Source organism: Rhinolophus sinicus, chromosome 10 (genome assembly GCF_057876585.1).
Source record: "Rhinolophus sinicus isolate RSI-liver-muscle chromosome 10, RSI-T2T, whole genome shotgun sequence".
NCBI classification, from domain to species: Eukaryota; Metazoa; Chordata; class Mammalia; order Chiroptera; family Rhinolophidae; genus Rhinolophus; species Rhinolophus sinicus.
This window is the reverse complement of record NC_142510.1, coordinates 12828643-12853319: the sequence shown is the minus strand read 5'-3', so window position 1 is coordinate 12853319 and position 24677 is coordinate 12828643. Positions and strand designations below refer to the sequence as shown.

The 24677-nt window shown below is 52.8% G+C and overlaps 2 protein-coding genes across 9 annotated transcripts in view; one reads left to right on the top strand and one right to left on the bottom strand.

Moving 5' to 3' along the window:
* Positions 1 to 538: 538 nt before the first annotated feature.
* CDIP1 (cell death inducing p53 target 1) lies at positions 539 to 24185 on the bottom strand. Of its 7 annotated transcripts, none has more exons than XM_019756430.3 (7): positions 24035 to 24162; positions 4578 to 4620; positions 4042 to 4123; positions 3382 to 3486; positions 3096 to 3251; positions 1995 to 2268; positions 539 to 1867 (listed from the first exon to the last, which is right to left on the bottom strand). In XM_019756430.3, exons 4-7 carry the CDS (start codon positions 3464 to 3466, stop codon positions 1756 to 1758), a joined length of 627 nt encoding a protein of 208 aa, XP_019611989.1. In that variant the 5' UTR covers positions 3467 to 3486; positions 4042 to 4123; positions 4578 to 4620; positions 24035 to 24162; the 3' UTR covers positions 539 to 1755. The 7 variants fall into 7 exon arrangements, with proteins under 7 accessions (XP_019611989.1, XP_019611987.1, XP_019611988.1 ...); XM_019756428.3 differs by lacking the exon at positions 24035 to 24162 and adding an exon at positions 23701 to 23839; XM_019756429.3 differs by lacking the exon at positions 4578 to 4620 and having other exon boundaries at positions 24035 to 24185.
* C10H16orf96 (chromosome 10 C16orf96 homolog) overlaps positions 24007 to 24677 on the top strand; it is a 35319-nt gene continuing 34648 nt past the window's right edge. The window contains exon 1 of one of the 2 annotated variants that reach the window (XR_016022593.1): positions 24007 to 24137. The gene's annotated coding sequence lies outside the window, so the exon portion shown is untranslated. The remainder of the gene's footprint in view (positions 24138 to 24677) is intronic. The other variant, XR_016022592.1, reaches the window with a different exon arrangement.

Here is a 24677-nt window from a genome sequence, read left to right as displayed (position 1 = left end):
TATTTTTATCACTAGGATTCTATTACCTGTTTCATACATTAAGGATCTGCGCAAGTTTTATTCACAAAGGGGTTAAACGGTGGGGAATCTTTTTTCAACTACTGATTGAGCCTGCCCACCTTCACAATTACGATGAGGGGTAGGGGCAAGGCCAGCCTATAACCTGGGGACCCAGACTACCTGCCCCCCAAAAGCCTTATCCCCAGTGGCTCTGTGTTGTCTAAGGGAGCGAAGGTACCTGCTGCCCCCCTGAACTCGAGCTGGGGGCTCCAGCTGACAGATTTCCGCGGGCGCACGCTGTGGTGTGGATGGGTGAAAGTATCAGAGAGAGTAAGCTGACCGTACAGCGCTGTGACAGCTTCACATGTCCCGGCCCAGGCACAGCTGGAATACAGACTCTGCATTGGTTTAAGTAGCTACTTAAAAGTCAGTGTCGTCCCTAGGCAGTCAGTGCAGCAGAAGCACCGGGACCCTGAGGACGCGACCCTTAACCTACCTGTAGTGCCACCCGTTCCCTTGCAAAAGAAGGAAGCCAGGCAAGAGAGCAGAGGCCCAGGGCAGGGGAGTGGAAGGGCCCATTTAATGAGAAACTACAAACAGACCGGCCACGATTCACAGTGACAGGAGGCCATGCAGTGGCACCAGGAGAGAGGGGTGGTGGCAGGGTACAGCGGTCCACGCGAGCAAGTTCACAGACAAATCAATCAGAAGATACAGTGTGGCTTCAGGCCCAGGGTAGGGCTAGCATCCACCAGGGCACGTCCGCCACTTGTGGCTGCTCCTTCCTTGTCCCCAGTCCAGTGCTGCAGCTGCTCCTACCGCAGTGCCTGGAGCAAGCGTAGCGACGCGAGTCAGCCAGGGCGAGGGGCCCAGCATTCACTGGGAAGAGGCTCCATGGAGAGAGCACTGCAAACCTGAGTGCCCACGGGGGGGGCCCTGTGTGCCACTTCCAACCACCCGGCAGAGGTCATACCCACACACAGCAAGGAAGTGGTACAGACAGAGGGATGGGTTCCTGAGCATTCCTTCTGGCCCTAGCAAAGATGGGTTCAGAGAGCCATGACCAGAAAGGGAGCCAGGCAGGGGTCAGAGGCGAGGCCCTTCGTGGTGAGCCAGTCACTTACCCCTGATCTGCAGTTGTGCCGACCTATCTACCTTACTCCAGGTGGCTCCTGGCACTTGGACAAGGTGTTGAGTTCCTGAGAATTCTGAGGGCCAGAGTCATTCCTTCTGACCATCATGCCCGCCTCTAGCACCCCAGGACAAACCCTGGCCTTATGACCCTGTCCTGCTTCAGACCACTCCCCTGCTCCCAGCCAGCAGGTCAGAAACAACTGTGGCTACAAGCACAGCCCACTGCAGGCCCAGGTCTGGGGAACCAGCCGCTGCTCTGGCTGCTTTTGGTGTCAGGGAGAATCGGGACCAAACTGGTACTTTGTACAGAAACGGAGAAGTGAGACCTCAGCAGGGAGACCCTTCCCAACTGATCTTTCTGATGCCAAACACCAAGCAGACCAGCGGCACACGAGCTCAGTGCCAGCTCCCTGACAATACTCGCTGACCCTTGGCCTTCAATCCAACAGAATTTTTGCCGGAAGAGTCAGATGCTCAGGGAAGGGCATGGCGGAAAGGACAAGACTCCAGGGGGCCTGGAATGGCTTCCACCCCGAAATGGGAGTGGGGACACGAGCCACTGAGCGTGGGGAACAAAGCACAGGGGGCCAGACTGACGGCAGGGAGTCCAGTCCGGCTCCGTTAGCACAGGCGCTTGTACGTGTAGATGTAGGCTTTGCAGCTGGGGCACGTGTGCGTCACATCCTTGAAATCATTGATGAGGCAGGGGATCAAGCAGCAGCCCAGATCACACCTGAATCAAAGATGGGGAGAGACGGGGGGCGGGGGGCCTGAAGGAGGTGCCGAGGACACCGGGCCCACTCCAGCTGCTGGACGGTGGGCACGCGCAGCCCCCACCCAGGAGCACCTGCCCCACCTACCCCATGAAGCAGCAGAAGAAACCCAGCACGAAGTTCATTAGGCCAATCTCGTAGGAGATCTTGGTGGTGATGGCCTGCTGGCAGTGGGGACACACCGTCTGTACGGGTGCCCCCTCAAAGATCTCTCCCTGCAGCACTGTCACCGTGGTGGCAGCCCCTGAAGGGACCAGGACCGTGGCTGTGTGGCCCCCAGGGCCAGGGTAGGGCCCTGGTGGGTAGGGCCCTGGCGGGTAGTAGCCCATGGGTGGGTGGGGGCCTGGAGGAGGGTAGAAACCTAGAACGGCACAGAAGATGGAGCAGATATGTCACTGGCTTGCCACTTACCCACAGGTCAGGTGAGCACACAGCCCCAAGGCCTCCAGCACCCAGGACACAGCTGAGGCGTCAGGGACCAGGCCCTGGGCCAAGGTGACCATGCACATTCTTCCAGCCTTTCCTGGTCCCCGCCCCATGGGGACCAGAACAAGAGACCTGGCCCAGCCAGATGTGGCAGGGAGCTGGGAACAAGGCCCTCCCTCTCCTCCCGTCAGTCAGCTCAATCGTTTGCTCCTTTGCCTTTGACACATGGGGCTGGGCGCTGTGCCCAAGGACCTCAAGCACAGGAGGGAAAGCCTTGCTGCTCACAGCCCCTCTTGCACCTAGGGCTCTGCTCCCCACCAGTGTCAGGTCCTACACGGCAGAGCCACCTGCCCCACCTGCCCTAACCATTTGAGCAGGAGCCCTGGGCCCTTCTCTGGCCTGAGCAGTCTGTCTGAAGTGCTGCTGGGTGAGCAGGAGGCAGGCCTGCACCATGGACTCAGGTCTCTGGCAGGGAGTGGCCCCCCTCGCACCCATGAGTCCACAGCACCCGCCACTGTGCCTGAGGGGCCTGCTAGGAGCCAGCCCTCCTGGCAGGGCCCTGGGCTCCTCTGGCTTGTCCACAGCACCTGCTTCTGTGATACCTTCCCATGTCCACCTTCCATGCCCACAATCAGCCCCCTGCCCCTACAATTAAACACTCTTACAGACAGAACATGCACCTGCCTGCAGCAAAGGCTTGGCTGGCAGCCCTGCTGGGCTAGGCAGACGCCTGTGTGCCCCTGGGATCCCTTTCCAACTTACCTGGAGGCATGTAGGCGCCATCTGCATTCACATGTGGGGGGATGAAGCCAGGCTGGGGCACGGGGTGGCCTGGTGGCTCATAGGGTGGCGGTCCAATGTCTGCAGGGGGCAGTGACATGCCCGGTGGGGGCTGCATCACAGCTGGGGAGGTTCGGCCTGGACAGAGAGGCAGGGAGAGGAAGCTCGGAGGGACCCAGCCACACTGCTGGTGGGAGGGCTGTTCCAGGCACCAGCTTCTAGCAGCTGGGATGGGCCAGGGCCGGGACCAGGGCGCACTGAACCCTACCTGGGGTGGGCGGGGCTCCACTTTTCTCCTCCAGAAGTGGGGCTGTGGGGCCTCCAGGATAAGGAGGGGGTGGGTCGTTAGACATCTTCAAGGCTTCTCCTAGACCTGGAGGGAAAACCCAGAAGTGAACTATGCTCCCAGCCCCCACTATAGCCAGTTGGGCACTGCTCTGTGACAGGAGGCTGCTGCACAAGGTGTGTGACAGTCCTCAGAGCGCCACCCTCAATGAGCCCAAGCATACAGAGCCTCCTGGAGCTCCTGCAGGTGTCCCTGCCCGCAGGGCTCAGGTCACCTTGTACTCCCTTTCAGGTAAGTCTCCCCACTGGACAGAGCAGGGCTGATGGGTCCAGACCGATTTCCTTCAGGAGAACGGTCACCAGGCTCCCTCTAGGTCCTGAAGATGCCCAATGTCACCAGGTGTTACCTGGTCCAGAGCCACCACCTTCCACATTTCTCAAGAAGCTGCTAACCTCAGTGGTCACACACACTTCCTGTGTGAAAGCTAGAGAGTGAGGGTGACCCAAAGGACACAACCCAGTCAGTAAGAAAGACAGAACCAGCCAGTGAGGTGAGCCCCCCTAGTAGCTTGGGAACCTAATCTAGGGCTCCCCGTGGCAGCATGGCCTGCGGTGGGAGGGGATCTAGGAGACTTTTTTTTACCTCAAATCCCAGGCACTCGAGTTGGTAGGCTGGTGATACTCCTTCCAGTGCTGGCCTGGGCTGCCAGGAGGGTTCTGGGGCGCTGTTTCGGGGGGAGAACGACAGGCAGCTCCCTCAGCACAGGACTGGGAGGGATGTGTGCACCCTCCGGGAAGCCACACTCCCTCATTGTCTGGCCTCCCCCACCCCCTAGGGCCCGTACCTACCCTCTCCTAGCTCCCCCTTCCCCTCTCACTGCTGCTTTCTCCCGGGGCCATGCATGGCTGGTCCTCTGCATCCTCCCCGCCAGGCCCAGACAACCCCCAGAGCAGCAGCTTTCAGAGCCAGCTGTGCACGGTGGTGTCTCTGTTGGGGAGTGGGTGGGGTGGGGAGGAAGCTGATGGTGTCTGTCAAGTGAAACTTTCCCTCATTTCCTTCACAAGGTTCACTGAGCACCTGTTTAGATTCTAAACAGTACAAAAGACACAGTGAAAGCAACTCCCGTAGTGTCGCTGTCCCCTAGAGCCCACCAGGGTTAAGTTCAGAACCATACGTACAGAGATGGAGGGCCCCAAATAATCCTGCCAGGGGAGACGGAGCCTGGAAACAGTAAATATTAAAATTAACAAATCAGTGGCAGGGCCAGAGGCACCAAGTCCAAGCAACAAAAGACAAAGATAAATTCGATTTAATCAGAATTTAAAACTGCTTCAAAGGACACTATCAAGAAAGTATAAAAACAATCCACAAGAATGGAAGAAAATTTTTACAAATCATATATCTACTAAGGGATTTGCATTTAGAATATATAAAGAACTCTTCTAACTCATTTACAAAAAGACAAGAAATGGGCAAAGGATCTGAGTAGACATTTCTCCAAAGATAAACAAATGCCCAATAAGCACATGAAAAGAGCCAAAAGGGAAATGCAAATCAAAACCACAACAAGGTACCATTTCATACACATCAGCTCCACTAGGATGACGAAAACGAAAAAAGACAAAAGTATTATGTAGAGAAAATGGAAACGTCACACACTGCTGAGGGTGTAAAAATGGTGCACCTGCTGTGCAAAATGTCTGGCAGTTCCCCAAAACATTCAAAAGTTGCACATGACCCAGTAATTCCACTCCTAGATATATACAAGAGAACTGAAAACTTGTGCCACACAAACCCTTGCCCAGGAATGTTCATAGAAGTATTATTCACAATGGCCAGAGAGTATACATAAGTCATGTCCCCCAACTGAAATGGATAAACAAACGATGGAATATTATTTGCCATGAGAAGTAATGAGGGACTGACAATGTGGCTGAACCATGAAAACATGCTCAGTGAAAGAAGCCAGGCACGAAGGAGCACATATTTTATGATTCCTTATACAAAATGTCCAGAACAGGCACATCATTTGAGACACAAAGCATATGTGTTGCCAGACTTGCGGGGGAGGGGCGGGGGCAGAGAATGGCAAGCAGAGTTTCCTTTTGGGGTGATGAAAATGTTCTAAAACAGTACTGATGGTTGCACAATTCTGTGAATATACTAAAAAACACTGAATTGCACACTTTAAATGGGCGAAATTGTATGGTATGTAGATGATTATGTCAATAACACTTACTGAAAAAACTAAAGGAAAGGAAAACAAAATTGCCCAATCTTATCATCCTAATGCAGCCAGTCTCTGCATGTTCTGCCATTCTGCATGCACAGGCACCTATTATTTTTATGTAGTTGTTGTGACAGTTTTAAACCCTTTTAACATTGTGTGACATATATTTCCATCTTGCAAGACCCTATGACCATCAATTTTGATATTCCCTAAAGTGGGCCCATCACTGTTTACTTGACCGACGCCTATTAAGGTAGTTAAAAAGGGAATACCTCTGGCTAATGCTCTTTCTCTTTCTTGGATTATTTCTTTGGACTAAATTTGCCAGAAGGGTGATTATGAGGTCACAGGGTAAGGCCACTTGATGCCTTCGGTGCAGGACGATGCCAATTTATAGTGCAGACTTTGGATACTGGCATCACAATCTGGAGTGTTATGACACTGGTCACTTTTATTGCTTTGACCACCGTGAGGCGGAACATCTTCCCAAGTCTTTATAACGTATACGCCCGCTCTTATGAGTTCCTGCTTATAATTATCCTTTGAAGACATGGGGGCCAAGAAAGGAGGGTACTTGTCCCAGGTCACGTGGCGTATTAGAGGCAGAGCTGAGTCTAGGACCCTAAGTGACTCTCCCACCCCACCGCAGGTGAATTCTAACAGCACAGGATCAAGAACAGGGAGCAGCAGAGCCTCTAGAGGATGTCACAGGAGGTCCCCTTCCAGGCGGGAGCCACCGCCAGCCCATTAGGTATCCTCCTAGTGAGAGAAAAAGGAGCCTCCTTAAGAAGCTTGACTTGTGTCTGCAGAAATCTGTAGTACGCCAAGTCTATTAGACCATGGGGGGGCATCTGCCACAAAATCCCATCCTCCAACCGTCTGGGATGGCCCTAGGGTGGCACCACTGTCCACCACGCAGCCCTGGCTCACCCCTAGGAGGCTCTGAGCAAGGAATAAAGGCTACACCGCACCTGGAGAGTCACTGGAGCACCTTCAGGTTCTAGGAGGGAGGAAGGTGCCTGGGTCCTCCAAGCCCCTCCACATCCAGGGAGCAGGGGCACATGTGCACACACGTGCGTGCGCACACCAGGCACCACCTCTGAGGATGCAGGCATGGCCTGCCTTGTCATCCAAATCATTCGATCTAATTCTGCAGTCTCCCAGAGCACAAAAAATCTACTTGTGGAATTCCACCATCATGAGGGTACAAGCCCTGCACATGGAGCCGCCCTCTGGACCTACAGCAGGCACGACTGCAGGCCACACAGGTGCCCGAAACACACAGGGACACGTGCACTCCAGGCACTGACCGCACACACCAGAGCCCCTTCTCCAGCCCCTCCCCTTGGGCAGCAGGGCCCTGCTGCTCCTCTCTCTCCCCTCCCATCCACATCCACACCCACCCCGCAGCCGCCCTCCTGAACTGTGGGGTGGGGGGCACACTCTTCAATATGAAGGACGGAGGTTTCCAAAAAACGGCTCGTGAAGATTTCCAGAATTCAAACCCCAGTTCCCCCAGCGCCTCCCAATATAAAACCAAATGTGCAGTCCCACAAAATGCGATTGTCTAAGGTATAATAAAAACTACAGAAATGCAATCTTTTAAAAGTCACGTGTCCAAAAGCCAGTTTTCCAATAAAAATGCACACTACACAAATTAAGCTACAAACGTAGCATCAAGGTCTCAGCCCCGGGAACTTCGCTGCTGGGCAGGGGCCGGACTGTGGGTTACCAGAGGCTAAGGAAGGGGCCGCAAGACCAGCAGCTGTGCAGCTCCCGGCAGACAAGAGTGAGGCCTGGGGTCCTGGGAGCCAGTGAAGTCAGCCTGCAGCCACAGAAGCCCGAGACGGGCCTCAGCCTCCATTTACATCTTGTAGCTGTGAACTGTGAAGAAATAGAGGGCTATCTGAAAACCTTCACAATTTATCACTAAACAGAACAGGGGTTCTTCTGGGGGCCCGGAGGACTTTAGTACAGCTCTTTACACCCTCTGGATTTTGTGAATGTGCAGGTATTATCCAGTCCAAATAATAACACAAAAAATCCTCTCAGAACGGAGTAGAGATCCAGCTGACTGCTCAGCAGCTGACCAGCCAGTGCAGTGCTGACCCCCCAGAGGCCATCCCAGATGGGTCACCCGTACAGGTGTGAGGGCAGAGACCCCACCCTGCAGGTTTCATGAGCCCCTAGCGTGTCCTGACTCATCCATGAGCGTCGGAGCGGAGGTGTTCTCAGTGAGCCGAAGCACATGGAATGCAAAGTCTTAGATGAAGTCCTCGCGTAACAGCACTGGCACAGCTGTGGCCCAACAAGGTGGAGCAGCAGTCACACCTGACACAGGCCGAGAGGACAGTGTATTCCAGGCGCACGCTTCTTAGTCTTGCAGGATTGCAGAAGCTCAAGACACATTACCGAGGAAGGACCTAGAGTGGTAATCCTGACACCACGGTCAGAATCAGGGGACAGTCCCTGGGTGCTGCTACGGGTGCGACACTGGACAGGTACAAACCGTCCTCAGACCAGCCAACAGGCAGCCCCATTGGCATCTCCAGTTCAGAGAAAGTCAACCTGGCTCAGTTACATGTCCAGGGTCACACGGCCTTGCAGTCAGTTTCAGGTGTTTCCAGGGGATTCCTTTGAGCCTTCAATTCCTGTTCACCTTGTTTTCAGGTTCAGTTCTACGGCGCTGGGGAATTTCCCACTTAGCGCAGCGTAAAAGTGATGTGCTGCTGCCCCAGCCCTGACAGCTCCTGCTTAGGAGCCGCTGGCCCTTGGGAGACAGAACTGCTCCAGAAATGTGTGCAGGGCAGATGCTGGGTTCCTGGGTGGCACCATGCCACAGGGGCCTCGAGGATCTAACAGAGATCAGTGTCCCCTTGACTGCATTTCCAGGTTGAGGCCTGGCCTGGAAGGAACAACCCTGACCTGTCGCAGGGTCGGGAGGCTGCGTGGGGCAGGTGGCTGATGAGTCAGAAGGCGCTTAAGAAGGTGCTGTGGGCGCTGGAGCACACACCATGAGCCTGCAGCTTCCCCGTGCTGGTCACTGTAATTCCCATCACAGGCCTGAGTCCTTGAGGGCAGCGGCAAGATCACCCTTAGGATGGAGAGGGCCGCAGGGTGAGGCCGAGGGGAACTGGGGGTGGACCAAGGGGAGCCCCAAGGGACAGGAGGGGAGGCCATGAGTAGTCTCTGGGACCCTTATGGGGCAGGGAGAGGAAGGGCCTGCACATGCCCCTTGGTCCACGGGGGGATAGAATGGGGGGTCATTTGAGGTCGTTTGGCCCTGTGCCCACAACCAACAGCCTAGCACCCACTGTGCTTGTACGTAGGACGGAATTATTCCAGTCACCCTGAAATGAGATGAAGCCTGTCTCATGTCTGTCTGGACCCACGGTGGAACCCTGAGTGCCACCTGCTGTTTGGGCTGGATCAGCAGCCACCGCAGAGCCCGGGCCTGCTCAGTGCTCAATGCCAGTGTGTTCCACAGTGGGAACTTCTGCTCTGTACCCCAATATTGCAGCCCCTCCCTCTTCCCCTCACACAACTCCAACATCAGCCACGTCACAGAGACTAACCAGGTCTCAACATACACAGAGCGGCTCTTGCGTCTTCTCTGAATAGGAGTGGCCCCGATGACGGTTCTCCCAGGTGGATGCAAGTCATGTTCTGAGACGCCTGCTGTGGGTTTTAGGGTACGGGGCATGAAAGCAAACAAAACTGCCTCATCCCCCCCCACCCAACTCCAACCCCACCAATCCCAGGCCAGCTGTATCAAACACAATACTCTAAGCAGCTACTGAGGAATGTGACAGCTTCCAATGTGGGGTCAGGACAGTCAGCAAGAACCCAAGACCCCACCTCCCTCTCCCATTCCCAAGGAGCAAGGCTTTGCCCCCTGTCAGTCTGCCAGTTAATGAGAAAACAGGGTGAGCAAGGAGAGTGGAGCTCGAGTCAGACAGCCCTGGCCTTAAATTCTGTGGGTCACGGACCTTCCCTGAGCCTCGGTCTTCCTGGGGACCTGGGACTGGAACCCCTGCCTCTTGTCCAGGTATGTGCCCATTACCTGCCAGACTTGCTGTGCAGGGGAGGAAAATGCTTTAGGGTCCAAACACACATTAGGGTGAAGAAAATGCTCTTGAATCAGACAGTGGTGATGGCTGCATGAGTCTGTGAACACACTAAACCCAGGGAGTTGTGTGCACACTTTGAAAGGGTGAATTGTATGATGTGTGAATTCTAGCTCAAAAAAAAAAACAAAAACACCCACTCAGGTCTAGACAGTGGTGTTTATACACAATATAAATGAAAGAGACAGGGAAGAAACATCTCAGACCAAAACCATCGCCTCTGGGATTGAAGCTCGGTGGTCACAGTCAAGAGAAGGGAGGTTTTCCTTCATTATATATATATTTTTTAATGAGAAAGTATTTGTATATTACTTGCATAACTAGAAATAAAATTTTGAAAAGAATACAATTTTAGGACAGGTCAGTGGTGGGCAGCTTTGATTCCTGGTGACAGAGTCTCCACCTCTGGGTCTCCCCATTTCCCAGAGAGTTCAAAGTACAGGACCTCTGGGCCCTGGGAAACGCCTCTGGCGTTCTGCTCTGCCTCCAACTATTCATCACTCACTGCAGAGAGTGCCGCTGTTGATCCAGGGCCAACGCCAGGCCAACTGGCAGCTCAAGGCAGCCCCGGCAGGCTCCCCGTGGGAGCTGAAGGGCCTGGGCCCAGGCCAGCAGGATACGCTTCTCACTGGCTACAGCCACTGCTGCCAGTTCAATTCTGCAGTCTGAACGGTCCTGCATACTGCCAGGCGGGTGCCAACCCTGTCCCAGGTCTCTTTCGCCCCCGACATAGACCAACACCCCATTCGGGAGGAAGGACCAGTCCGAGGGCGGGAGGGGCAGTTTGACGCTGAGACTCATCTGCGCATGCGTGGGTGCTCCTGGAGGCCTGCGACTTTCTGACAAGTCTCCCCCAGGGGCTGCTAGGGCAGCCGTGTTCAAACCTTTTGGTCTCAAGACCTCCTTCACACTCAATTATGGAGGACTCCAGGAAGAATTTGTTTCGTGGGTTCTAGCTATCAGTACTTACCATGTTAGAAACCAAAAATGAGGAATTTTTAAAAGCATTCATTAAAAATGATAAACTCATTATATGTTAACATAAATAACTTTTAAATAACTACTTTCTGAAGCAGATTTAATAGAAGAATGTCTTGTTTTATATTTTTGCACACCTCTTTAATACCTGGCTTAAGAGAAGACAGCTGGACTCCGCTTCTCTAGCTGATCTGCTGTGATGTGTGGTTGTGGTTGAAGTAGGCGAGGAAAAGCCAGCCTCCCACAGATCAGTAGTTAGAAAAGGGAGCAGCATTTGAAGAGTCTTTTCAGGTAATTGTGGACAGTCTTCACTTACTTCACAGCCACAAACTTGACAAATGGTAGTTTCTTCAAGTTAGCTGCAATATGGAATCTGCCTCCTTATCAATGAATGTTTCCTACTCTGTGACGTGAAAAATCATTGGTCTACCTTGCACTGTAACGGATCTTTTACACATGCATGATTTTGTAGCAGCATGTATGACACGGGTCATTGGAAAATACTGGTTCACAATGATGAGCCCGGATCATGCAGATCTAGCAACGCTGACACATCTCATATGTAACAGCCTCCCCTCAAAAAACTCACATTGTTAGACTGAGTTAGTAAACTCGGTCTCATCAGAAAAGTATCAGGAAGCTGTCAAGCTCACAGTGGCAGATACAAGTTTTCCAAAATTCTAACTGATTTTCATTTGAAAGCTCAAACTTTATCATTGGCAACATATACAAAAACAAAAGGCCAGTTGTTTTCCTTGAAGTAGTAGGCACACTTTGTTCATTTTCAAGAAAATGTCTGCTAAATCCCCAAGTTTGAATAACCGTGGTAGATATATGTCAGTTGTTCTTTTAAGTAAATATGGAGTGCCACAAAAAAGCTAGTTCAGCTCACAACTCAAAACTGCGTGTGCCTTTCCTCCAGGCAGCCATCATACTTCACCTGAGTGCCTCACATTGGATTACACGAAATATTAAAAACGTGCACTTGAGGGGCAAGATGCAACCAAGTTAATTTTTACTGCTTTTTCTTAAATGAAACTGGCGTCTGGTGTGTGCGTCTGTGTGTGGTGGACACAACTACCATGACTAGCACGGTTTGGTGCCACCGCCGTGAGTGGAGCTCAGCCTGGCAGGAGTTTCACTCTCAGCTGCATTTACACAGCAGTGTGAACACTGACACAATGAAAAAAGGAAACAGAACAATGTCTTAATGTTGTTGTAAAAAATAGTTCTGACGTTCAGCCTCTGGAAGGTCTCTCAGGAAGCCTCCAGGAGACTGCACCCTACTTTTCGAGAACCCCTGTGCTAGAGGAACCCCCAACAGACCATAGGGGGTGCCTGCAGACAGAGCCCTGAGACCGAGAGTGGACTGTCCTGTGAGTCCGTGAGCTTGCTGCTGTCACACCAAGGCCCTGCCCCGGGGAAGCTCGCTGCAAAGTGCGAAGCTTTAAAGAATGCCTCAGACCCAGCTCTACCACTTTCTAGCTGTGACCTCTTGAGCCTGAGTTTCCTCATTTGCAAATGGGAGATCATGCCTACCTCAGGGCTAGAGCAAGGTGTACAATAAACAGTGTATGCAAAATGCCTAGAACAGGAGCTCAGAGCCTAGAACACGGGAACACTGAATAAACAGCACCTGCTATCGTCATCATTTATGGAGAACAACTTCCAACAGGAAGGAAAACAGGTCTGGCACCTCTGCCAGGGCAGCTTCTGCTCGCACAACAGTGGGGATCCTGGTGTGCACGTCCCACAGGATCCCGGGGGATTTGTAATCAAACAGCCTGGCTGGCCCAGCACACGTTATCCGCAGCACAGCCGAGTGGAGGCCACGTGTTCTGAGGGGCTCCCAAGACAACTCTTGGAAAGGAAGAGACACGAGCAATCCTACCAGGACCATTGCTCCTTTCAGATGGCTGCCTTGGAGCTCCATGGTCAGTAATGCCCCAGGAACGGCACTGTGCCCAGAGACCCTGGCCATCCACCCGAGGTGCTGGCAGTGGCAGCTACAGGGCTGCGTTTCCCAGAGCTGGATTGGCCTGCTCCTGCCTCTCCCAGAGGGTCTCACCCTCCCTGCAGCCATGGCACCAGGATGCCAGCTGGCCTTAGAGGGGTTCCTCTGTCCCCAGGAGGCAGGTTCCAGGCGTCTGGCCAGGAGCAGGGCTTTGGGCTTTGCTGGGCAAACTGAAAGGCAGCTCCCATCTCCTGAACAAAGGAGGTGCCCACTGCCCTGGCAGGAGCAGAGGCCCAAGGAAACCCCCAAACCCTGCTGTGTCCCCTGGGTCCACTCAGAGGACAGGGTAAGGGGGTACACTCAGCCCCTGCCGAGTGTGCAGGCCCGAGTGGACACAGCCCTTCCTGGGAGGCTTGGCCCACACAGCACTTCATCCACAGCCCACCTGCCTACCTTGGAGGCTGCGTGAGAACTGAGACACGGATGTGGACACCACGCAGTGTGAAGCGTCCTCACAACTGAGACACTTATTTGCCAAGAAAGGCTGCTAACTCCGTGGGCAACGCCACATACTGTCCTGCTCCCCAAGTCCCCCGGGCTGGGCTCAGGGACAGTCTGTGTGACGGCCCTCAGAGTGGGAATGGTGCTTCCTCTAGTTATAACAACCGTCTGTTCACGCTGATACCTAGCTGTGTAGCACTGAATTTATGCTGGGGACAGGCTGGGGAAGAGGCAGGGAGTGAGAGGTGCGGTCCCTGACTTCCAGAAGCTTCCAGTCAAGTGGTGGAGCCAGGTGTTAATAATCACACCAAAAACCCCAAACCACATTACAAAGTGTGACCAATGGTGTACAGAAAAGTCTAAGGGACTGTGAAAGTACAGAAAGATCGGCCCCATCCCAGCGGTCAGGGTACGTCTCTCCGAGCAAGCCAGGAGGAGGAGGTGGAGTTAATGAGACCAGCAGGCAAAGGAAGGGACAGGGGACGGGTGTATAAACAAGTGGTCGTAACTGAAAAGCTCCCCTTACAGACTTCCTGATGACTTGGTTTCCCTAGCTCACACCACCTCCGCCTGGGTGGAGGCCCGGGGCTCACTGAGCAGGCCCTCGGGCTGCCAAGTTCTAGCACTGGCAGGACTGGGAAATCCTGAACGCAGCCCATTTGCCATTGTCCGTCCCGAGGGAGGCGGATGAGAGACAGTCCCTCCCTGAGACAGCAGCGCTGATGGCTGTGAGCCATTTATTTTTACACTCGAACAAGGGTGTATCTGATGCCTTGGGAATTCTAAATACTTCAAAACAAGACACGGAAAGGACCGGGAAGCAGATCTGGTTTTTCCATCCTGTTCTCCGCCCACCGCACATTCCTCCCTGATCAGTATCACAGTTCAACCGAGCTAATACCTTGGCCTAAGCCAATGGCCTCAAATACCATCACCTGTGCCCTACCTACCGCGGGGAGGCTTGACCCCTGATTGCACGGCTAAGCTGGAAGGGCCCAGGCACTACGTCCCACGCCAGCCATCTGGCCACCTGACTTTCTAGTCTGTTTTCTCATCTGTGAAATGGCAGCAGCAGCCGACCCACAGACTTGTGATGAGGCATAAATGAGGTCGTGTATGAAGAGCACGTAGCTCAGAGCCTGTCACACAGTGTTCAATAAACACAAATACCTGTTTGTATTACTTGCATTTATGGAGACACAGCAGAGCATGAGAAAGAAGTACACAAGAAAAAAGAAAAAAGAGAGAGAATATATCGGTTGCTCTTAATCTGAAGCGAAATCAAAAGGCAGATAGGACTCAAAGAATGGGTCTAAACTGCGTACACTGTCGTAAGATTCCTAGGAACTGTGATGACGATGACAGTAATAACTGTACCATTTATACCATGCTGAATCCTGTCAAAGCTTGGGCAAACCACTCTGACTTCCTGTGACACAGCGTCAACAGCACGTGGGCCACAGCAGAGCAGGTTAGTACAGCTTTTCCAGAGCACAGCTGTTACCGTGTTTCCCCGAAAATAAGACCTAACTGGACAGTCAGCTCTAATGCGTCTTTTGGAGTGAAAATTAATATAAGACCCCGTCTTATTTTACTATAGTATATGATTGGGTCTTATATAAAATAACATAACACCATGTCTTATACTAATTTTTGCTCCAAAAGACACATTAGAGCTGACTGTCTGGCTAGGTCTTATTTTCAGGGAAACATGGTACCTGTCCATTCTTTTTGACTCAATTCCCTTTTGAGGTATTTATACTAGAGCTAAATGAACACGTGAGCAAAGGGTCATGTGCAAAATGTTTTTCTGTATCAATGTCTTGATGCTGAACCAAAGGGACTGGTTACCTGTCTGGTTTACCTATACAGTGTAATTGTATTCGCCCCCCAAAATAATACAGATATATTTTTATTGACATAGAAAAATGGTCTTGATGTTACACTGAGTGAAAGAAGAATGTAAAAGCAATATACGTAGTATGATTCTACTTTAAAAATGTGTATTTATATATACAGTTGACCCTTGAATGGGATTGAACTGCGAGGATCCACTTACTCAGATTTTTTTCAATAAGTACTATAAACGTGTTTTCTCTTAGGATTTTCTTACCATTTTCTCTAGATGACTTTATTGTTAAGAACACAGTATAGAATACATAAAACATACAAAATATGTGTTAACTGACTTTGTTGTCGATAAGGCTTCTTCTGCGAGGTCAACAGAAGGCTGTGAGTAGCTAAGTTTTGGGCGAGTCAAGTTACACGTACATTTTTGACTATGCAGCCGGTTGGCACTCCTAACCCTACACTGTTCCAGGGTCAACTGTATATTACACACCAAATGTTAAGAGAGATTTTCTCTGGGTAGTGGGATTTTTGGATGACTTTTGTGGGGACAGAGTCCCAGAGAGCAGTTTCTAGGCTCTCGGCCTCAAGTGGAAAAGTGCTGGCTCATGTAGCAGATGGCCGTCAGCTGTGACTGGTTAGCCATTAGCCACTGATGTAACTGCCGTCGCAAAGCTAGCAAGCGGTGGATTGCAGTTAGCAAGTGGCGTTGGTTGGCAGAGTAGCAGACGGTGAGTTGCAGATCATATGGCTCCTGCTTCCTGTGTCTCCAACCCAGCCACCAATGAGAATATAGTGGTCTGACTCCCCTATCTATGGCTCTGTTGGTGTTCCTTTTTGGCCTGTCATGCAGGGTCTCTGGTCCCGCTCCCCGCATGAGAACGCAGGACATGGTGAGGCCAAAAAGGAACACCCACAGAGCCATAGATAGGGGAGTCATATCTCTATACCCCGCGCCTCTCTGCAATCCGCGCTTGCTAGCTCAGCCACCATCTTCTTGCTAGCCCCCATTTGCTGCTAGTGTAGCCACAGCAGTTATATTAGTGGCCAATAGCTCACTGGTTACAGCTGACGGCCAACTAGCCACAGCTGATGGCCATCCAATCCATTGATGGCCATTTACTACCTGAGCCAGCACCTTTCCATGTGAGGCCAAGAGCCTGGAAACTGCACTCCTGGCTCTGTCCCCGCAGGCCTCACCATATCCTGCGTTCCTGTGCGGGGAGTGAGAGCTGAGACCCCACATGACACCTTGCATGACAACTTGTTTATGTATAAGCACACATCCAGAATCTTTTTATTTACGTGCAGTTTCTAGTTTTTCTAGGATGGGCAGCTCCTTTGACTGGTTCCTTCCTCAAAGTGCTCCTTCTAACTGTGCTGTATTGCCCCCGAGCCCAGAAAGGTGCCTTTGAGTATAATCAGCCTTTGCCTCTAGGAGAAGAAACGTGCCAAGGCGCACTGGCTGTTCGCTAGTTTTCCTCTAAGTTGACACTGTGAGTTTGACAGCATGCGTCAGTTGTCCATGCCAGGTCACCGCCCAGTGTTCCAGGAAAACTGAGGGGCTAGACCTGTGAAGGTGGAACGTAAAGGCCATCTTAGCCACGGGACCCGTGGGAGGTCACCTGGCAGAGGAGAAGGGGGGAGGGGGGTAAGAAAATCCCAAGAGACACATGATAAAACGGAGACTGATGAGGTTACAGGGCTTTCCCGATGGAGCCAGCACCGGGAGTACAGCCCAGGCCTCCGACCTGTCACCCAGCGGTCTCCTCCAGCCCTCAGGGCTGCCGCCCAGGCAGGACGGTCTCAGGAGCTGCACGTTCTACTGTGGGCCCAGAAGGAAGTACATACAGGAGGGAATGAGGAACAAAGGCTGGAAAAACAGACATAGCTACACCCAGCAGCGAATAAACAAGTCATTTGCACCTGTTGGACAGGCAGGAATTGGTAACTAAAAGGCCAACTAATTTTAGAAACGCAATGAGTCTCAAGAACCATCACTTAGGCGATGAAAACGGAGCCCTGAAAAGAAAAAGTCCTTACTCCTGCCCTCGCCGTACTCACAAAATGCAAGTCTCTACTTTAATCCGTTATCTGAGATCAAGACATACCATCCTGATCCAGGAAAAAGTGCAAGGCCCTGAAGTGCAGCCAAGCCACATGGCCACCACTGTCCCAGCCACCCATCTGGAAGACTTATTTCAGACACAAATGCTTGTGGGCCTGGCTGGCCCAGGGGAGGAGCTCACGCTAGGTCTTGCCCAAGTCTCCCCAGTCCATGGGGGAGAGCAAAGCTCTACGTTCCCAAGGACACGATGTCCAAAAAGGCGAGAGGGAAGAGTGGGAACAAAAGTGCTCTGGGAAATATGAGTGGAGAACAAATCTAGTCAGTATTTTAAATCACATTATATGAAATAATATACGGAAGTCGAACTAAATTCACATCACTCTAAATGGACATCTGACCTGAAGAGTTTCCTCCTGCCAGTTGGGACAGAAGAATTATTTTGGATCTTGACAAAATGAGAGCACACATTGTGTCTGGGGCTGCCTTGTTTTTGACCATGTGTCTATTTCTGTCTGACTCATACATCAGGAGACCACCTTTCACGCTGGACACGTCATTAGAGATCACAAAGTCCACAGCCCCAGCTGACATTCATTTAGTCATCAAACATTTACTAAGCACCTTCCAAAGGTAGGACCGGGTGCAGGACTGGAGATAACGGTGAGCAAGATGCAGCCCTGACTCACGCTCAGTGCCCCTTCCACTGCACCGGTCTCCGCCCTGTCTCTTTTCTCACATGTTTGCCAAAGTGTTTTTCAGAATATCTTGAGAAGGATGATTTTACACTCCCAACAAAGTGCGTCACCCAGTGGAATTCCATTGTGTGAATTTACATGGATTTCACGCACCCAGAACAAAAAGAGAAACACTGAAGTGAACATGCTGTCTCCTCAGGGGAAATGTCAGCATCTCTGAGCTCACAAGCTACTCGAGGACTTTACAGGGTAGGACCAGCTGACTTTAGAACCTAATCACGGCCGGCCTGGTGGCTCAGGTGGTTGGGGCACCGTGCTCCTAACACCAGGGTCGCTGGTTCAATTCCCACATGGGCCAGTGAGCTGTGCCCTCTACAGCTAAGATTGTGAACAATGGCTCTCCCTGGAGCTGGGCTGCCATGAGCTGCTGGAGGGCTGCTGTGTGCTGCCGTGGGCTACCGTGTGCCGCCATGGGTGGCCAGTGGCCAGCGTGAGTGGCCAGCAGCCGGTGAAAGCTGGCCGACTCATGACTGGCAAACCGATGGCCTCATCTGGGGGGAGCGCAAGGCTCATAATACCAGCACGGGCCAGGGAGCTGTGTCCTACACAACTAGACTGAGAGACAACGGCTTGAACTGGAGTCGGGGGGAAGGGGAGACGGAAGAAGGGGAAAGAAAAAAGAATCTAATCACTGAATGTTCACTTGGGAATGCAACTCTATATTCAAAACTGTACTTGGGGGAGTCACTTGGGGGAGTGACGGGCCACACATGGTCCCCACACCTTCGGACTCCACCAACATCTGTCTTCATGGGGAGCTTACATGGGGGGTGTGATGGGGGCTATAAAACACAGCAAATCCACAGTCCGTCAGACAGTGAGGCTCGCCGTGGAGGAACAAAGAGCAGGGAAGCGAGGGCTGTGGGCTGCTGTTTTAAGCAGAGAGGTTTCTCTGAGCAGGGACCATTCAGGCAAAGGTGGGATGGAGGTGAGGAGCAAGCATGTGCACAGCTGTGGAAAGGTCCAGGCAAAGCGAGGCTAAGGGCAGAGGCACAGAATGCACCCACACAGCCCGGGGGCTGGGGATGGGGCAGAGTGGGTGCCGCGAGGGTCAGAGGCTGAGGTCAGGGAGGCTTAGCAGGCGGCACGGGGAGCTGGGCCAGGTCCGCAGCTATGGAAGGAGGTCCACCTTTACTCTGGGTGAGATGATGGCCTGGGCTCTTCGCTCCCTGCACTGTGCCTGGTGCACTACCATGGATCCCCAAAGGTCCTGATATCAATAGACGACCGCTGGAGGTGGGGAACCCTACAGTGTGTGGCCCCCATCTGCAGCAGGCATGGCTTCTTTTCGGCCAGTTTGTAGCCACAGATGGGTCACAGGGTGGCCGCCATGCTCCCCAGGCAAAGCACGTAAACACACGTAACATGACCTTATCTACACAGGACAGACACTGCAGCCTGAGCCTCAGGCAGCACAGCACGTGGGGGGGAGGGGCAGGTCTGGGCACTGAGGTGCTCACATGATCACGTGAGGCCTCTGCCTGGATCGGGGCAGAATTCTTCCAGTTCTAGGATAAACCAGTTTTATTCAGCAGAGTCATCACTACCCAAGTCTGTGTGGTGTTTTTTCCCCCAAGTGGTTACCATTTGAAAAGACTTAATATCCCTGACTCATTACCTCTGCAGACATCCCATGGAGGTCATTCCCCTGTGACCCCAGGTCTGTTTGCTGCAGATCCAGCAGGGAAGCCAGCTCACACTTGAGAAGAACTGACAAAAGATACTCAGCAAAACCCTAATGAGAATCCGTGTGACAGTAGGTGCTCCAGGTAAGCGAAGGGGCCGTCCGTGCGGGGGACACTGAGGAGGCCTCAGGGACGCGTGGGCCCTGCTTAGGCCCTGCAGGGAGGCAGGCACAGGTTCCACGCCTGTGCCAACAGAGTCACTAAGAGCAGGGGGGACATAGACAGCTGTGGTCAAGGGTTCAGCAACCCCGGCCAGGCCAGCGGCTCCCGGAGGGCAGGGATGGTGTTTGGGGCCAGTCTCTCCATAGCCCCAGGGAGCACATCACGAAGAACACAGCCTGGCTGGTCTGGGCAGGAGCTCGCTTTCCCATCCTGCAGGCCCTGTTAGCAGTACCCCAGGCACCAAGATGGATGTCTGAGAGGTTTTTCAGACTTTTCTCTGCACCTTACACCTTGACCTGTCAGCAAGCACTGTTAACACCATTGCTCAAAAAGCTCTCAAATCCACTATCTCCTCTACTGGTCAGGTTTAAGGAGAAAAGTCTGGACTTGGCCCTGTGTTCCAGACCTCTCTACCACACTACACTCTAGCCACCCCCAGACTGTAACTCGCCCTTCTCCAAACAAACCAAACCCTGCCCCACCTCCACCGATGGACCTCTCCACAGATCTTTCCCTCCGCCTCCAAACACTCTCCCACCCTCTTTCCAGCAAACCTGAGGGCCTTTCCTGTAATTCCCCGCCAGGGAATCTTTGGTCCCTCCCTCTTCTCCCCAATCAGAGAACACTGGGACTCTCCCACTCGTATCCCCGGGGCCCTGCAGCACCCGGCACAGGTCTGTTGAACAAGCGAGTCCGTGAGGTTTGGGGTTAAATTAACTAGACATCCTATGCTATTTCTAACGCAAATGCCCAAGCCCCACAGCCCCTGGGCCGGAACACAGCCTCGGCTGAGATGTAGTCCATGCTTCCTAATGAAAGTGCCTTTGTTTACAGCCAAAAAACCAGACAAGAAAAAAACCCTTTCTTGAGTCACAGTCAACTGCACGGAGCAGTTCGCACGATGGGCTGGGAGAGCCCACCTTTCCCTCAGCGCCCGCTGTTTCGGGAGAGCTGGGTCCGGAGCCCTGTCTCCACTGTTTGGCAGCCTTGGGCAAGTCACTTAGGAGCTCTGGCTGCTTCCTGCCTGTGCTACCTCCCAGGGCGCTGTGGTGACAGAACCCAGGGGAGCGCTGCCAGGTGGGTACAAAGCACATACAAAGGGAACACACGGCAAACGAAATTTAATCCCCTGCTGCTTCCCCAACTTGGAAGGCCACTGCTCTTAATGTTAGAACTAAGACGACCGTTTCACTTCTTCCTGAATTAATATGCAGTTAGGATTCTCCTGAGACCCCACCCAGGGAAACCCTTCCCTGCTTCCCCATTGCCTTCCACTTTCCCTGGCCTCTATTTCTCCTGGAAGGAAAAACACAGACACTGGAATAGATCTGAATTCAGGCTGAATCAACACCTACTGAACACATTACGTATCCAGCACACTCAGTTTTTACTGGACCCTCATGACACCTCCTTGTGGTAAAAATAGATGGTACTAGATCACCCAGTAGATAGACCACTCAGGGGCTCCCAGCACCCACAGGTCAGGAGCACCAAAAAGGTGATGAGAAATGTCTTCTGGAATAATTATCTAACGTTACCAAAAATACATCACAACTGCTTTCATGGAAAGAATCAAAATGTCACTAGACCTCTTTACCCGGCACTGCATGGTTTCATAGTTTGTGTAACATTAGGGGACCTTAATCTTTTCAGCACTCACAGGATACAGGTCTTCATCTGGCCTGGCTGTTGCCTTTCACCTATCACATGTAGCAAGTGATGGTCTGAGAGGGCAAATGTCTGTCACATAGCTTGGGCAGACAAACTGCCCAGGCTCGGCAGACCACACTTGGACAGACCACAGTGTGGTCTGCCAAATCTGGGCAGTTTGGGTCCCAGGACCCCACTGTTATCACCAGAGGCTGCTGACTCACAGAGTAGGACAGACAGTGGGTCCGCAGGCTCAGGAATGACCAGACTGGAAAATCCCTGCGCGGGTGGCCTTCTCAGGGGGAGGGGCTCTGCCCCAGGCCCAGGCCTGGCGCCCCCTCTCCTCTGGAGCACTAAATGCAATGCAGCCGCTACTATTTCCCAGGGAAACATGCCTGGGAGAATCCTGACTGTGTAGAGATGGAGACAGAGCCCTTTGTGGAGTCCTAGAAACTGGCACATTTCCATCCTGTGCATTCCATTTCCAAGTGCCCTCATGGGGAGACAATAAACCTCACGCCACCACTGCTGGCCTGGCTCTCCTCTCCCTAAGGATCACATTGAGTGAAAATATGTATTTCTGAAAATGGAGATGATTTTTCACAGGACCCATTTCTTCTCTCCCTCTCAGGGTTAGGGGTTGGTACCCAAGGACTCAAAGCTTGTCAACTGGGCTTTGCAGCCCTAGAGCTTTAGAAAACATTCAGTTCAATGTTTTAGAAACATCCAGTTCAAGCCGGGCAAGCTTATAGGGTGAAGAGGAGAAACAGCATACAAGGTGATGACCTAAATCAATTATAACCAACGTGCTCTGCTGGGGTAACCTGGTCACAGGGCACACACAGTCCATTAGCTGCCCCTCAAAACAATTTGGTCCCTGAAGTACTACGCTATGTCACTGCTCTTCAGGTAATTCTAGAACCATGGTCTGCTGTTTTCAAATCTCTGTAAGAGCCCATGTAAAGCTCCTTCCTGGTTCCAGAGGCCCATCCTACAGAAAAACCTCCATTTCTTCAGGGATGGGAGACAGACTTTCAAAGACTCAGGGCTTCTATTAGCTAAAAAACAATACGCAAGAATAATTCTAAGACGCTGCTTACTAACATGCATGATTAACTATTTGGGAGGAAACTAGACTGATGTTTGGAACTTACTTTGACAGACATAAACAAAACATAAGATGGATTGTTGAATGGTTAGATTTATGATGAAACATGGCAAAATGTGGTGCATTCTAGGTGGTGTTCTATGGGTATTCACTGTAAAATTTCTTCAACTTCTCTGTATGTTTGAAATTTTTCGTACTTAAATGTGGGGGCAGAGGGCAAGGCAGAGCTGGCAGGCCTCTCCCCACCCAACTCTTAGGTCAGAGCTAAGAAACCAAGTACCAACACACACTTGCCTATGCACTGGCCTGCCCAGCAGTAGGACCCAGCATACAAAGTCCGTTTAAATACTATGCCCCAGGTTCTCCATCCCCCTCACTCTAGGACAGGTTCTCAGCCCCAGGTGGGCCTGGGGATTATCTGGGGAGCTTATTATATAGAGTCCTGGTCCACATCCGTAACTGCTGAATCAGAACCTCTAGGAGTGGCCCCCAGAAACTGGCCCTTTTCAAAAAGGCCCCTGTGATTCTGATGCAGAGGCTCTTAGGCCCACACTTGGAGAAACTTAGAGCTGCTTGCTCCTTACCTGACACCTGTTGAGAGGCCTCCTAGGAACATTTAGACAAATATAGAAGCACACACACACACACCCATAAATAAGTCAAGTGCCCAGACCTGGGCTCGCATGACGCTATGCGTTCAACTACATCAAGGCTCTGTATAGCACGGGGCTGCGCCCAAAGCCAGGCCAGGTCACCGCCACCCCACCTGGCCCTAGCGCGTGCGGCCAAGAGCGGGCGCAGGGATTTACTGATATTGGCGAGCTGGGCCAGGCGGGGGAGGGCGAGCCGCGCGGGGGCCCCTCAGGCTTGCCAAGGTCACCATGGAGCTCAGCAGGGGCTTCTTTGTCGCTGAGACCCTCCTTCCAACCCCCTTTCCTTAAAAAAAAAAAAAAAAAAAAAAAGCGGAAAACCGGACATGATATTTAACCAACCTTCTCTACAGAGGATGTGGGAGCTGTGATAAGCGGGACCTCGAGGAAAGGGCCAGCAGCCCCCGAGGCACCGAGCCCCAGCGCCCGCCCGCCCGGGCCTGGCTAAGCTGTTACTGCAGCCCCGCGGGTGACCAGCCAAACCAGCGACGATACAACGTCAAAATCCCGAGGGCCGCTCTGGATCGCATCAGCGTCCTGGGAACATGCGACGGGCCCGCTGCGCCGCCCCGGGGGTCTCTTTACCTTGAAAGGCCAGGGGCCAGAGGTCCAGCGATCGCCGAGACTGGCCGGGGTCCAGCCGCTCGGAGGACGAGACCCTCAGCCCCGCGGGGCTTACGCGCACACCGCCCACCCCACCGGCCCAAAGGCCTCTGGGAGGTGTAGTCCGTCCGTGCGCCCTAGGCGCAGTCGGCCGGCCATGGGGACTACAGTGCCTACCATGCACCGCGCGAGCGCCGCGGGCGGGGAGGGGGCTCTGCGGTCCTAGGTCATTCCCTCCGTCCGAGGGGCGCGAACGCCTAGCCCTGCTCCCGGGGGCCCCTAGGGGAAGCCGACTCGAATGGCCGAGGCGACTCACCGTTTTCGAGGTGACTCACGTTTCCGCGGCACCCGCGGCGGCCGCAGCGGCAGAAACGGCCACCTCCGCAATTCGGAGTCGCGCGTCTGTCAGAAAGAGGCAGGTAGGCTTTGGAGCAGGGCCGAGGCTTGTGGCGTCACGGGGAGGGGCGGGGCCATGAGGTCAGCTCGGGGTTGGCACGTGCCGAGCCCTGGTGACGTCATGACAAGCGGAGGAACTTCGCCCAGAGGAGGCACGTGGGAGGCCTGAGGGCCCGGTTAGTCAAGTTGAGGGAGTGGCTGGGAGACGAGGAAGGACCCTGTTAGTTCTCCCTCCCGCCCAGGCCAGCACCAGTGCATCCATCCGAGAATGCGCACCTTCCTTCCTCCCTCCCGGCTGCATTTGAGTTTAGGGGCTGTATATTCATTCTGTAAGACGTGCACAGAATGGGAAAAATTTTTGTCGCCTGGTGTGCCTGATGAGATTAATAAGGAAACACTCTCACTTTTTGTTTCAGCTCTAATGCTGGAAACAAATGTCCTTTTTATATATGTTTAGTGCCCTGTTTTTCTCATTCTTAGGCTTTTTGGTTGGTGGTTTTGCTGTTTAAAATGGCTCCCAAGCAGTGCTGGAGTGCTGTCTAGTGTTCCTGAGTGCGAGGAGG

Bases quoted from the DNA above. Each gene is read 5' to 3' on its own strand.
- CDIP1 (XM_019756429.3), bottom strand. From the start codon at position 3,466: ATGTCTAACGACCCACCCCCTCCTTATCCTGGAGGCCCCACAGCCCCA. The intron at 3,252-3,381 runs GTAGGGTTCAGT...CTCTCTGTCCAG, and splicing joins TGGAGCCCCGCCCACCCCAG to GCCGAACCTCCCCAGCTGTG. The intron at 1,868-1,994 runs GTAGGTGGGGCA...TCTTTGATTCAG, and splicing joins TTCTTCTGCTGCTTCATGGG to GTGTGATCTGGGCTGCTGCT.